This window comes from Amblyomma mixtum, chromosome 2, assembly GCF_055824585.1.
Source record: "Amblyomma mixtum isolate Tamu chromosome 2, ASM5582458v1, whole genome shotgun sequence".
NCBI classification, from domain to species: Eukaryota; Metazoa; Arthropoda; class Arachnida; order Ixodida; family Ixodidae; genus Amblyomma; species Amblyomma mixtum.
Window position 1 is genome coordinate 219532250 of NC_143013.1, and position 14883 is coordinate 219547132.

Consider the following 14883-nt stretch of genomic DNA (forward strand, 5'->3'; position numbering starts at 1 on the left):
ACAGACTGATCTTTTGGAAGACTTGGTTTCAAAAGGCCCATTCTCTCTTGCTTCTGTGTGAACTTAGTAAACCTCTCCCCGTTTGCGAAAAATGTTACATCAAAGGGCATTTCCCCACAGCCAAATATGCCAGTTATGGTCTTGCCTCTGAGGTCATCTTCTGCTGGTGAGCTGCTTCCTTTACTTTTTGCAACAAGGTCAAGCAAATGTTTTGCTTACCACACTGGTCTATGGAGGGGGCATGCATATTCAGCCGCATGCTCTGGTGATTGTTTTGCTTACTACACTGGTCTATGGAGGGCCACATGCTCCAGTGATTGATGCGCGTGTCCTCGTCCAGTGTCTCTGAAGGGGTCTTTCCTGGACTTCTGCAGCGTGTGTTGTGAGCCATGAGTGAAGTTAGTGGTGTGAGGAGCAGCAGCCTTCACACGACTGCATGCGCGGATGCTTGTGTGCTTGCCCAGATGCGGTCTCGGCTCGAGGAGGAGCTGGACATGAGCCTGCAGCAGTTCAAGTCCTTCATCGACCAGGAGATGCTCACCATCCTGGGTCAGATGGATGCGGCCACTGAGATCCTCGAGTACCTCTACCTTGGCTCCGAGTGGAATGCCTCAAATCTCGAGGAGCTCAAAGACAAGGGGTAAGCGGCGTTTCCCCTCTGCAGTGTGTTTAGCTATATGGTGAAGTGCCGCACTATTTATTCTCATTTATGGTTGCGAGTTTTGGTGCTGGGCAGGAGAGATAATGTGTGCTCTCAATTGAGCCTTTCTTTCTGTTCGACCGGCTGTGTAGCATAGAATATAGCAGCTCCTACAGCCGACAGCTTTTGCCTAGCCTGTAGGTCATAATTCGGCCAAAAAATTTTAATCTGGCGAAGAAATTTTCCCTTCGTAATAGAGGACTGGACCTTGCATAGCTGCACAATTGCCTAGCAAGCCAAAACTTCACTCAAAGTTTAAACTTCTGGAGAAATGGCCTGGTATTTACGTTTGGTTCTTGCTGATATTGAGGCATGACTTCATTGCAGGGAAATGTTAAACCGCCTATAAATAGTGCATTTCACTTTGTAACATGACAGATTCCTTAAGAAAAATAAACCACTGGAATGGGTTGGTGCAACTGCATTTGACGTGCATTTTAAAGTGGGCTTTGGCATTCCGCAGAACTGCTAACATCTGCAGCAAATGAGTATGCCAGATGTAGGAAGCTTGACTGAGAATAATCATTGGGAATGGAGTAGTACTAAGTATTGCTGCTTAGTGGCCAGATAACCGTTGGTGCCTTGTTTATAATCCAGCCTCTTGATATTGGTCGTGATCGTAAAGTCCAACAGCTAGAGGAAGTATCATTTTTGATGGTGTTATTTTTCACCCCTTCGTTGCATTTTTTACGCAGGGTTGGTCACATCCTCAACGTGACAAGGGAAATTGACAACTTCTACCCAGGTCTCTTTGACTACTTCAACATTCGTGTCTATGATGATGAGACAACAGAAATGCTCAAACACTGGGATAAGACCTACAAGTATATAGCGCAAGCCAAGTAAGTTTTTTTTTTTACCTCACGTCTTCACGCATTCTGTCTCTGTCGCATTCTGCATCTAGTTATGAAGCTAAAGGTTTGGGTCACAAAGAGAGAACAGTCGTTTGACCAAACTTGTTTCGCTCGAAAGAAAGCAGCTGAAATGGTGCAGGAGCACATTACAGCATTGCCAGTTGTGTGTGGTTATGTAGTGTCTGGGCTGGCTTACGTGTTTGAGCCCTCTTGTTTGCTTGTCAGTAGCGTGTTTTGCATCAAGCTGACACCATCGTAGGGTTGTTTGTGAATCTGTGGCATGAAAAATTTGTTAGCAGTATGCACTGGACTGTTCAGTGCAGTTTGATGTTTGACTGGATTATCATTTGTCCTGTTCTTTGAACCCTCGCAGTGGACATTCTTAGTTAGGGCACTTAGTTAGCACTAAGACTGCAATGCAAAACATTGCAAAGCAAAACATAGTGATGGGCCAAGCCCTAAAAAAATGCACCCTTGCCTGTCCCCAACAGAGAGCAGGGCTCCAAAGTTCTGGTGCACTGCAAGATGGGCATCAGCCGCTCGGCCTCGGTCGTCATCGCGTACGTGATGAAGGCCTACGGCTGGGACTTGCGGCAGGCTCTCGACTTTGTCAAGACTCGCCGCAGCTGCATCAAGCCAAATTCGGGATTCCTCAAGCAGCTCGAGACCTACCAGGGCATCCTGCATGCAAGGTGTGTGCCCTTTCTTTGTGTGCTATTTGGCTGCCAAAAGCAGTCTGTTGTTTTATCTCCACCCACTGCGTGCACAGCACTCCGAACAACATTTTTCCTTTGCACCTTTGTTTGTCATGGTGGGTGGCTGGGATGCTTGGAGCTCTGCTTGAAGTGTTAGCAACTGAGTGCAGCGGAAAAGTCAACCCCTCCTTTCATCCAACCCCTCCCCTCCGAAATACCTGAGCTGCTCATACACCACTGACAATGCAATACATATTGGGTCCTTTTATGCGAAGTATACTAAAATAGCCCAACCCAGCTCCTCGAGCGCGGCGGTGTCGTTACCATTGACCTTTCGTGACCTCCATGTCATACCACGTGATGCGTGACATGACAGCAGATGAAAAACGGGGGCCCAACTCGCGCCGTCGCGCGAGGCAGCGTGACCAAGGATGACCACGTGGTGTGTGATGTCACAGCAGATGAGAAACGGGGGCCCAGCTCGTGCCGTCGCGCGAGGCGTCGCGACCAATGTGTTTCCTGCTTCTGCCGCTAGGTGCGCTGTAGTGAACACGTGATGCTGGAGCGGCGGTATACAAGGGGGTGCGCCTGCCTCTGCTAGGCGTACACGGGATAGAGATGCCTCCTGGAGACTGGGCTGCTCGTTGGAATGAGAAGCAAAAGTTGCGGCGTGCTACAGAGACTGATGAAGAGCGTGAAGAACGTCTAGCCAAGCGGCATGCTCGATATGCAACTCGGCGACAATATGCTTCGCATCTGACTAGGCTTAATCTAAACGAAGCCTCAGCCATTTTTTTTCCTCCCTTTTGAACTCGTATAAAGCTTTGAACTTTTTTTCTAATGCCCTGCATTGTACCCCTTGAAAGAGCTTCTGTATCAGAATGTGAAAAGTTACATTGAAATTTCATGTCTTTTCTCTCTTCTAGCCCAGTTTCCACAAGAGAGTAGCACGTTGGTGGTTTTAAACACTCCAGCAAAAATCTGTCTTTTTGTCCGTTGGTAAAGAGCAGTGTCCATCTTTCTCTTGCAGCAAGCAGAGGCACAACAGTATCTGGCGTTCCAAGTCCGAGACAAACCTCAAGGACGAGCAGCCTGACCGCAGCGGAGGCCGGCGCGACTGCCGAGCGACAGCGTCGCAGGCGCTGCACATGGGCAGTGTCACTGGGGGACGCGGCTCAGTGACAGATGGCAGTGGCCCCTTGAGACCCGGTAGCAACAGCAGCAGCGGCTCCAGCCTACTGGTCCCTGGTAGCGTGAGCCGACCGAAGTCGTGGTCTCCGGATGACCTCGCTTCGGACGCTTTCTTCGCTGCCAACAACAGCAACAACAACTCGGACGGCATGCCCAGCCCAATGCACTGTGAGAAGCATTTTTTTGCCATTTCCATTCTTTCAGGATGTGCGGCAAATGTGTTCTCATGTCAAGCTTCAAAAAACATCATTGCTAATGACGGCAGTGCTCGTGCAGACGAAAGCACCTATCGAGGGAGGAAGTGTGTGCATGGAAGTGTTCTGGAAGCGCACGTCCTGGGCTACGCCGCTGTTGACCCTCGGCCGCTTATTACCAACGTTACAATATGATGGTTGTGGCTTTGCCTGTGGGTGTGAGCTGCACCAACAAGGTGCTGTTGTTTGTAATCCTCATCTCTCACTCCACAGGTGAACAAAAGACGAACAAAGGCTAATCAAAACAGTGTAATAACTGTTAGGGTGACATGCAGGCTGGATTTTGGGGTTTGTCTTAAAGAAAGAGCTCTGTAATGGCAGCATTTTGGTCTGGGAGTTTTGATGTTTTGCATTACGCGATACCCGTGAGCATCAGAACTGGCTGGCTCTGAAAGGCAAAATTTTTCTACAGCTCCTTTTTTCATATGCTGCAAGCACTGCAATTTTTGATGTAGAATGCAAAACTTTTCTCTGCTACTGAAGCATATTTAACACAATTTTTTCTGCTACAAAACCTTTAATTGCTGCTGAAAATTGCAGTTTCTTCTGCTACAAAAGCTACTACAAAAACCATACTGTCAGTTTCACCACTGCAGGTGGCGTCTAGTCGGAAGGTTGCACCTTGCAACATGGTGGATGCAGTGGGTTTTAAATTATCATTTACCTTGGTTCACTTTAAGGGGGACACGGGTCTTGAAATTGTAAAAACCTCGCGGAAATTTCTGTTTTGCAAAGATGGCATCTTCGGGTTCAGTACACTCTAAAGTGCCTGCTTACAGTGTTTCAAGGTCTAATTCGACCTTAAAGGGACACTGAGGAGAGCACTATTAATATTATTTTTATAGCAAAATCCGATACTTCGGCATGTCATGGTTTTGTTGCCACTTGGCCGGCAGCGAAAGATGCATTTATTTCTAAGAAATTTGGATTCGAAGTTGGAAATGTTTTTCCCGCCGCTCTGATTCAAACTTGGGATTCTCCTATGATGACACAGGACTAAGTGACGTGAAACATGACGTGAACATGACGTAACGCAGACTCCGTGATTTCTGACGGCCAGCAGTGCGGCCTGGCAGCAGCCGAAACGAAAGCTACCTCCGGCCGCACGTTGAAGGCATCTATTGGCTATTGCGGCTGTCGCTACAGTCGCTTCGTTTACGTTTGCACTGGCGTTTTGCCAGCGTTACGATGGATCTCGTTCTCGAAGTCGTCAACGAAGTTCTCGCAAATAGACACCTATAGCATACCGTGTAACTTGTTACCTTGTTACCGCAGCGGAATACCGGGAGCCCCCCTAACGCCGGTGAGCAGGCGCTGATTGGTCCCGATGCTTCAGGCGCGCGCGTAGCTGCCGGGCACGTGGCGCCATCTGGCGACGTCAAAGAGATTTGCGCATGCATTGGCTGCGCCTCTGTGATTTGTGGCTTCTCGGGTCCTAGAGTTGCTAGAACAATTGGTTCTAGCAACACTGCTTTGTCCTATGACGTCATCACGCTTGTACTTGCGAGTTTGGCCTGTGGCGGCGATACCTGTATTTTGGTTCTTGCTCTTTTCTACGTTACAAGAGCTATGTTGTCAGTATGAGTGGCGTTTCTGTAATCAGGAGCTGGTATTCTGCCGATACAAGCCAACTTCAATTTCTCCTCAGTGTCCCTTTAAACCACTAAAAAAATCAACATATTTCACGCTTCCGCAGCGCAGAAATGGTGAATTCAGAGCAAAATGCGGCAGTACTTCGTGTCCGTTGCTTCCCGCGACCACATCCCCGATGTAAGCCATCTGTGTTGAAAAGTTGCTTTGCGTCATCCTACTTCTTGCACTAGCTGTAATCAGTCAGCGTAGTCGCCCGTCGTGGCCGCGCTCTTACTTGCTGCCAACTAGGAGCAGGGAGCAAAGCCAATGCAGCGCTTCGCTTGATAATTTTATCTGCAGAAAGGCGGAAAAAGCACATAACTATTCGGGGGCCATCGACAAGACTGTTTCTAACAACAAGCAATGCTTACAATTTTAAATGTTCGTATACGCAAGTAGGTTTCGAAGGGAGCGTCGCGTTTTTGCCTATACCCCTAGTTGCTGCCGACCGCAGCGCCACCTGTGTCAAACTTCAGCCTTGTCTGTACCGTTGAATTCAGAAAGAACTAGACTATGGAGCTGCGCTATTTTTTTTATGGTTTAGTTGAACATGTCTAATTTTGTGAACAATAATGTTTGTTTATATTTTATAATTATGATGCTTGGACATAGCTGAACATTTTTATATGGTGTACCTCAACAATAATATAGATAGCATAGCTCCAGATGGCAGGTCTTTGACTGCAGCACCATTACAATTGCAAGCGAAAAATATTGAGGGGAAGTGTCTTAATGACCCGTAAGAAATTAACCAATTAGGCTTCAGTTATTCTCCTATAATGTGGAAACTAATTGAGATATACTGAAAACAGGAAGAAAAAATAACATGTGTACGCCTAATTTTATGATGATATCTTTAGTAATAAAAATTTTTGTTTTGAAGACCAGCGTCTCCCCTTAAAGGTGCACTGAAGAGGAATCTGAACTCGTATTTTTACTAGCAGAACTAGTTGGTCCATTCTGACATTAGTGAAAACAGGAAGTGACAGCGCTCTTTCCTGTCACTTCCTCGTTTCGCCTTCGGGCTTCTTTCGCGCTGTTTTCACTAATGTCGTATTTTTACCGCTGCAACTCGATCTACACGTTCCGAGCGTTCTTGGAATCTTAATTATTGCCCTGTGCGGCCTATTTCCCTAATTTAAATCGGATTAATGTCGGGCTCCCGCCTTTTTTTTTTTTTTTTAATTCCTCGCAAACGGTGGGAGGAGTCGACCAACCTTTCACCCAGTCCCGTGGCAGCTTGCCGCTCTGCCATCGGTGGAGTGATACGTAGTGATCGGCGAAAGCAAAGAGTCCACCCATGTTTTTATTTCCGTGGGCCTAATTTGCAGCTATGTAGTCTCTGACTAGATCTATATATTCACGGAAACCTAAAAAACAAAATAAAAGTCACCACGTGACTGCCTGAAAGGCACTCCATGCGTTGGTCTACTCCTCCCACTGTATGCGGGGAATTAAAAAAAAAAAAAGGCGAGAGCCAGACGTTAATCCGATTTAATTATGGAAATCGGCCGCACAGGGCAATAAATCGAAGTTTCTAAGAATGCTGGGAACATGTAGATCAAGTTCCCATGGCAAAAAGACGAGTTCAGATTCCTCTTCAGTGCACCTTTAACTGTTTCTTTACCGCGCCGTAGGCCGTCAGTCATGCATGACCGATGCTTTGAACCTGCCACCAAAAATTCAAGACGGCGCTCCTGAACAAGCTGCATCTCCTAGTTTCCTTCTATAACACCATTTCTTTGGTTTCTAGTTTGTATTTTCATTTTCCAACACAAGGAGATGACACGAAAAATGAAACTTGGACCGGACATAGTTCGCTGATTGCCGATCGTGGCGTCCGTTTTGCCGCACGCTCCTTAAAGGTGAAAGTCTACGCCGAGCACTTTTGTCAGTTCTTAATGCTGTCTCTTCTTTTCGTTTTTTTTTAGAGCAGTAGTGGCAAGTTAGACAACCACGTGGAATGGTCGGATTTCGGTTTCGATTGCTCGACTGCGAGACTCCTTCTCAGAGGCCTGGGGCATCAGTGCGTGCTCGCACGTGTCTCGTTTTACCGTTGACAATGTATTTTATGCAGTGCGCTCAATTTGTAAATTTTGAGAGTTGTTTTTTTTTGGTGCTTTAGGGTCGATGCAACTTCCTGCTGAGGTATTGTAACGAACGCTCCAGCAGATTTTTGATTACGATGTTGTCAAGGAAGATCATGCCCCCGTTTAGGGTGCTTTCAGTGTTCTTTTTGTTTTTTGTTACTGTCAACAGATAAAAAAAAATGGAGAAAGTAGGAGCTGCAAGTCTGCTATAAAAAAGAAACAAATATAACTTGGAAAAAGCGTAATGTGCAGCACATCCTACATCTACTTCCACTTCTTGGCCCCATGCGACTGCTTTCTCTAGCGGTACGGCAGTCACATTGCCTAACTTGAAAGGCCACGGAAAGTGCAGTGTATTATTATGTACGCTGTTGAAAATCGCAAGAATGATAGCTAAGAACATTTGCAATGTTTTGTTTGTTTCAATCTTTTTGTAATCAATTTCTGGCGCAGTGCCGCGACTTATTTTTGCTTTGTTCGTGTTCTTTTTTGTGTTACCAGCGTACTTAACCAAAAAAGTTTTGAAAAGTTTCACGCACACAACTCTGGCTTTTTTTTTTCGTTCGGAAGTGCGATCAACAAGCTACAGTTTGATGTATTACAATGCACAGTGCATTTAGCACTTACTAAATAAATAATTTTTATTTTAAAACACTCAAAATTGGTCATTTTTTAAGGACAAGGTGCAGTGTTCACATTGTTCACAAGGTGCAGTGTTCACATTGCACTTCATGATTCCAAGGAGCCAGCTGCAAAGTGAATCATTGGAGCTGTTTTTTTTTTTTTGGGTGTTCAGAGATTGGAATGAATTTGTTGCTTGGCCAGCATGTGCTTTCCTCTCTCCAAAAGACCCCATTCCAGTCTGTCTTCAAGCAATACTTACATATGGCAGGCACATGAAGTACAAGGATGTCTGTCTTGGATTTTATGAGGGAACAAGCCATGACGTGCAAGTGCACTGTTTTAGTAAAAACTTGAGCTAGGAAACTTCTCTCACCAAACTTGACCCAAATCTGCCCTCTTTGGGCAGGAAGTGTTGCACAGCTGCAGTTTAGAACCTGATATCATTTTCCTGTTTCCCTTTGAGCATCTACTTGCGATTTTTATGCGTAGCCTAACATTTGCACATTTCTTTGTTCCAGCAGCCATCGCTCTTGGAAGGACAAAACCCTCTAGAAGGCGGACGGGTCGTCCCCGATATGGTACAGACCCTTTGTGCTACACCATACCACCCCTTAACACCATGAACACTGCATCAACAACGCTTCAGCAGGTCCATGCTGCTGAGCAGGAGAAGAATGCAAAGAACGCTGCAGCCAACGGAATGAAGGCAAACGTCACTGCTGCTGCTCCAGTGGCACCACCGAAGTGCCCACCCGCTGTCGCCACCATTGCCGATGAAGACCCTGGCCTGCGCCGCGTCGCCTCGGTCAAGGACCGCATCTGCGAGCTGGAATCGCAGGTGGGGGCCCCAAAACCGGGTGGAACGAAGCCGGTAGGGAAGACAGAGGTTCTCCGGAGCAGCACCACTGATGCGGTGCCAACAGCAATGCGGTTGAACAAGCCGCCGCTGGCGTTCCTGGGAGGTCCCGCAAAGAACGGTTCTACCGAAGAGAGTCCCGTGAATGTGTACAGCTGCCTACCAACCTGTGGCGGTGGGGAGTCCTCGTCGCTGGAGCTGCTACGAGATGTGCAGCCTGTGGCGTCCCAAACCAAGCCGCTGACCCCAAAGCACACGGCTGTGATAGTGAAGTCTTCGCCTCCTGCATGGACGCTGGGCGGCGGGGACTCTGACCGAGAGCCAGAGCCCCCCGTGGCGGCAGAAGCTGCGCCCCCTACGACGCCGAAGGAAGCCACGTTCTCCTCTGTCCTAAGGCGAAGCGTCGAAGACAGAGTGCCCACCCTGCCCGGGGGCGTTGCACTGCAGAGGTCGGCGACCGATGTCGGCCTCCTGGTGGCACCCACTAGTCAGGCGGCCTGCCGTCCGGCAGGCCGCCATCACACCCTGCCACCCCACTGCGACGCCGACGACGCTGCTACCACCTGCACCGCGCGGCCACTGGCAGAGATCTGCAAGCTCCAGGTGGGCTTCGGCGAGGATTCCAAGAGCCAGGGCAGCCCTGCAACATCGGAGACGCGGAGGGATGCCGCAACAGTTGTGACGCCGCAGTCACCGCTGGTCGCCGAGCTCCAGGTTGACGGAAAGAAGACGGAGCGCCTCGAAGAGCACGCTGGTGTGCCAGTGGATCGTGCTGGATCGCTGCTGACACGCTGCAAGCTTCGCAAGACGAAACCTTGTCTCGAAGAGAAGAGCTTTGCACGCGCCCTGTGCCTCGAAGGCGGTGCTTTCCCGTCACAGACGCGCTCCACACCTTCAACCCCTCCGGAACAGCTGCCGGATGCTTCATCCTCCCCCAGCAGGCAGATACTGCGTTCGCAAAGCCTGCGCTGCGAGCACAGGCCCAGATCTCTCGCCCTTCCTGCAGCGACTATTCCACCATGCATGAGTGGCCGAAGCCCGCCCAAAATTCCAGGCTCACGCGTCGGTGAAGCTCAGCCTCTGCCGGCATTCACACCCGGTCCTGAAATCAGGCACAGCATGAGCACGCCCTCAGTGATGGAAGCCGTCAACGAGGTCCTCTGCGAGACACGCCAGGTCATTTCGAACGCCATGCACTTCATCCCTTGCCCCAAGACGCCGCCAGAAGCCTACTCGCCAACACGTGGCTCCTGTCAAGGCCTGGAACACATCGAACTGGACGTCACCCCCGCGCTAGAACCGAGCGAAGTGCCCCAAGCGGGCATCGTCCGGCAGCAGCGAGCCGTGTTGGAAGGGTTGCAGCCACTACGAGGCGGCACTGCACCAGCGGCCCCTGTTGCAGCCAGTGCCGAACGGAAGCCCCCTGTTGGGGACGGCACGGGTCGCTCCAAGAAAGAGCAAGCACGAATCATCAAGGAACTGGGCTGCACCATGCTTCCCAGTGCTCCGGCCACCGGTGGCGACTCTCCACCCCTCGGCATCGCAGATCAGCAGCCCGAGGATGACGAGTCTGCAGTTGGCGTAGTCAAGCGGCTCACCAAAGAGCTTGAGGCCAAGGCGCGCAACGGCAAGACCAAGCCATCCGGCATCACCGAGAGGATGGTCATTGTTGAAAGGAGCACCGTTGACGGAGGCCACGAGCCACCCAACAATGGCAGCGGCGGCAGCTCGAGCACACCCAACTCCCCAGTCTGCGAGCGGCACAGCTGTGGTCAGCCCTTCCGTGGAGGCCGCGCCTTCTCGGAGGGCCGACCCGGGCCTGAGCTGGTGCCTGCTGCCGTGCCAGCCCCTCCCACGCCGAGCAGGTGCGCGAGCCTCGACGCCGACAGACTCCGGAGGCTCTCGGCAACCCGCAGCATAACGGCGCTGCTCGCGAGGGCGCCGCCGCGGGCCGGCGAAGCCCCGCCTCCGCAGCCGCCATCGCTGATCACGGGCACCCCCACTGTGGCACTCATTGCCACCATGCCGGCACCTGCGCCCGTCGGCACCAATGCCACAACCTTGCCTGGCGGCCTCCAGCGAAAAGTGCGCAAGCAGCAGGGCAAAACTCACCCACTGAGCAAACTGACCGTGCGGCAGAGGCATGCCAACCCGCTGTACAACACCATGTGATGATCCTCACCCCCCCTCGCAAACCTTTGTTGCGTGTGCATGCGTGCACACCTCATCTTTCCCGTTTCCCACCCCTTTCCCTTTACCCAAATTTTTTTTGTCCCATTCTCTTGTTCCTTGCCCTTATTTCCCAAAAATACTTGCGCTGGTAGGTGTGGTGGACATTGTAAAATTCTCCCAACGATGGCGACGTAGACTTGTTTGCGCTTCTTTGTTAGCTCCCATGGGTGTGTGTGTGTGCGTGTGCGCGTTGTGTGTGTGTCCCCCGCCTCCACCACCGCTGTACAGAAGAGAAATGAGTGTGTGTTATTTTCGTTTGTGCATGTCGAGAGTAGATGTTGCTTGTGCGTGACCACTTTTCTCTCTGTCCAGCTGGACAGACCTGTTGGTGGCATTCAGTCAGGGCGCTTGGTGCCCCGCCACCCTCTCTCTCTCTCTCCCCGTCTCAAACAAGCCTTCTATCTTCCTTCTCTTCGTCCTGCTCCATTTTGAGCGAGTTTATCAATGCTTTGCTCCAGACGCACCCATACATTTTGAGCGGTGATTTTAAGCTATGAAATGCTGCATGACATGGCCTTACTGAAGGCCCGTTTTCTCTGAAGCTGTGAAGGCGCATTCACAGTGGCAAGGAGCGTGACATCTGCTACTCGTCATTGTGAATGTGCCTTAGGCCTGAGGCATCTATTAGTTGCCCTTTTGAAACAACAGCTGTCACCTCGTGATTGAGATTTCGGAGACTCTTTTGCCTTACTTGCTGAGCACTCCTTGTAAATTCGAGTGTTGAGAACTTCTCACGTGCTCAGTCAATGTCTTCTCCAAGTGCAATGCAGATGCATAATAAGTGACAATGCTTTTAACTGCCTATGAACAAATCAGTCAATATAAAGGGATTCTTGTCTCAGGCACTTTGCCAGCTGTACTTATTAGGGTATTCCTTGCATTCCTGAAGGATTCAACACTCCCAGTGTTCTTGTCTGTGTAGCACTGGTCGGAAACAGTATCTACACCTGCCAATGCTTGTGAGGTAGTCTCTTTTAATTACGCTTAAGCCTTTGTCGAATGAACCAAAATATTTTTTTTGTACCAATAATGGGAATTGTGCAAAGTAATTAAGTAGCATGCACACTTTGATGCAAGTGTTTTTTTTTGTCATTTTTTTTTTGGTCAGTTGCTTCGTGAGTGGCATGTGCTTTCATAAGTGCCTGAGACAAGGACCTTAATGACATAATGAGCTTTGCTTAACATTCTGTGTGTGGCTGTTCTAATGCATTATGGGCTGCTCGTACATACTTTAAAGCCAGCATTTACACTTAGGGATTGGTTTACCACTGGATGACAAGCAGTTTAGGTGGTTCTCATTTTGCTGCGGGTGCATAATGTAATCTCTACCCAACACATCAATATGGATGTTCAGGGGTCCCTTTTGCCTTACTCATGAAAGGGGCCTACTGTCAAGAAACATGTAGATACTGGTGTTTGTGCCTGTGTATCTTTTTTTTTTAAGGATGGGCTAATCTTGCGCATTTCAGATAACCAAAAGCACTAATTATGAGCAGTACATCTACAAGCACTAGTGAAGACCGTTTTCTTTTTAGGTGCATCATCTTAATTCAACATTACCGGCATATTACCCCTATCATACCTTTCTTCTTGCTTAGCTGTGTAAAACATGTAACTACCATTACATGCTGCATCGTAACCATGCAGCCTGTCTGAAAAAACTGGCTATGATGCTGCTGAGAATTTTTCAATGTTCTGACTTTGCACTGGCAGTTGTATTTTTAACAAAAAACAGTCTTGCACGGAGAAATTTCCTTGACAGGACACATTGCACTAATGACAGCTCCTTGCTGGAATGCTACAGTCATGAGTTAAGAATTGTTCTTTAACACTTTTTGTGTGCTTTTCGGAATTGTTCAGAGGCTCTGTAAGCCAGCTCGGATGAATTGATGGCTCTCTGAAATATTTGCCCATATTTTGTCTCTTCTGTTTTGTCTCAGCCATTTAGTACGAGTGGTGCTCCTTTGTATGCACAGAAATTGGGGTAATGAAAAAAAGCAGAGAAAGTCACAAGATTGATGCCTCCTGTACAAGTTTGAAAGTACCAAAAGTCAGCATAAGCTGTACTTTGACCATGATACAAAACATCAAACACGAACAGTGCAGTGTTATGTTAATAAGTACACCATAATTATCTGCTGGCAAGGCTTTGAAAGTGAAAGACTGAAGCAGGTGATTCCTGCCTTTTCTTCTTTAGGATATACCTGAACTGTATACTATTTATGTGAGCATGCTTAGAAACAGCTGGTTGCAGAAATCTGCTTGGTTGGTATGCCTCACCTTCAGGTGCCAAGAATAGGTGACAACTGCTTACCTGGAGCATGCAATGAGGTAATGCAGGTGGTTTAGAAACTAATTGCAGTGAAAGGAACGAACAACAGACATGCATAATTGTCTTGCTTGATCCTATTTCATTACTCAGTGAGCTTTTTGGCTTGCTTTCCCACTTCAGCTGAAGCATAGCTCGCTTATTGTTTACGAGGTGGCCCTTAATAGCGAACACTGCCCATAGATGAAATCATCGCTTATATCTTCCTTGTCACTCTCATTACCTTCATTTTGTCCCATGCTTTTTTTTTTTTTCATTTTTGCACTGGTGACAAATTCATCTTGTCATGCATTCTTGCTGTATTTCTAACTGGAGCGCTCGTTTCTGTGCCCTTTTCTTTTTTCCTAGTAGAAAGAAAAGAAAAATGTGCCATACGATGTTTGCAGCTGTTGTAGCTTCCCCACTTTTGCGCTTGTTGTCAGCCTCAAGTTGTCTTCCTCGATGTTCCTTTTTTTTTTCCCCACTCGTTTACGATGTTGTCCCCTTTTTTTCCTGTTGACGTTTCCCTTTTCGTCGTTCGTGTTCCATGTGCTGCATGGCATGCAAGCAACAGGAGGAAGGTGCGTCTCGTGCGTCTGGCGAAAGTTGAGAGCGAGAGATGAATGCTTGAGAGACGGAAGTTGGTGACATGTACGACGTACGTGCGCTAGGCCGAGAGAAATTATTTAAGACAAGCAGAAGAGTGTTCTTCTGAAATAAAATGATTTTAGCAAGCTGTCGTGCTGTCTTCTTAATGACCACTCTGTGTCTTGCTTTTGGACTGACAGTAGTAGTAATACTGCACTGAGGCTGCGGCATTGTGTGTGACTTCGGCTGTAGACACTTGTTGTCTGTCATCGGTCAGAATCATGCAGTGGCAAGACAAAGAACTAGACGTGACCAATGCGATGATGCCTGTGGGCCTAGCGCAAAAGCGCTGTCCCGTGCCACTGCCTACTTAGACTTCTCTTCCGTACGCAATAGTATTGCAATGACTTAGAAATCTCCAAAATGATTGTCTGCAAAATGATTGTCTATGTGAGTTTGTGGTCCTATGGCTGTCAGCATATTGCTTGGCCGAAGTTGCATATTGGTCACTTTGCTTTACTGTTCCATTAGCGATTGTAGTTGTGTAAATAGAGTTAAGTGCCATCAGTCTGCTGTGTAATGATCAAGATGCGAACATTGACGAAGAATCGTATTGTTGGTATTGTGGTTTAAACCGCGGAGACCTTTAGAAATGCAATGGGCTTCTGCAACAGCAACTTGTGAAGGAACAGGCGTAAGTAGGCGCGCATGCCTGCTCTGCGGCCACCACGGCATGCTGTCAGCGAATAACGGTAATCTGTCAAGAGGAAAGAAAAGGTGCAGTAACTAGCATACATTAAATACCTTAAAAGCGCCGTGAGAAAACGGTTGCAGTGAAAGAAGGAAGAGAGCCACCGCC

At 48.5% G+C, this 14883-nt stretch overlaps 1 protein-coding gene across 4 annotated transcripts in view; it reads left to right on the forward strand.

Annotated features, from left to right (window-relative positions):
• ssh (Protein phosphatase Slingshot) overlaps positions 1 to 14175 on the forward strand; it is a 296033-nt gene extending 281858 nt beyond the window's left edge. For 3 of the 4 annotated variants that reach the window (XM_089573131.1, XM_089573129.1, XM_089573132.1), the window contains 5 exons: positions 465 to 640; positions 1396 to 1542; positions 2046 to 2246; positions 3280 to 3608; positions 8559 to 14175. In XM_089573131.1, the coding sequence (XP_089429257.1) occupies positions 465 to 640; positions 1396 to 1542; positions 2046 to 2246; positions 3280 to 3608; positions 8559 to 11068 (3363 nt within the window). In that variant the 3' untranslated portion in view covers positions 11069 to 14175. The remainder of the gene's footprint in view (positions 1 to 464; positions 641 to 1395; positions 1543 to 2045; positions 2247 to 3279; positions 3609 to 8558) is intronic. The other variant, XM_089573130.1, reaches the window with a different exon arrangement.
• The last annotated feature ends 708 nt before the right edge of the window (positions 14176 to 14883 follow it).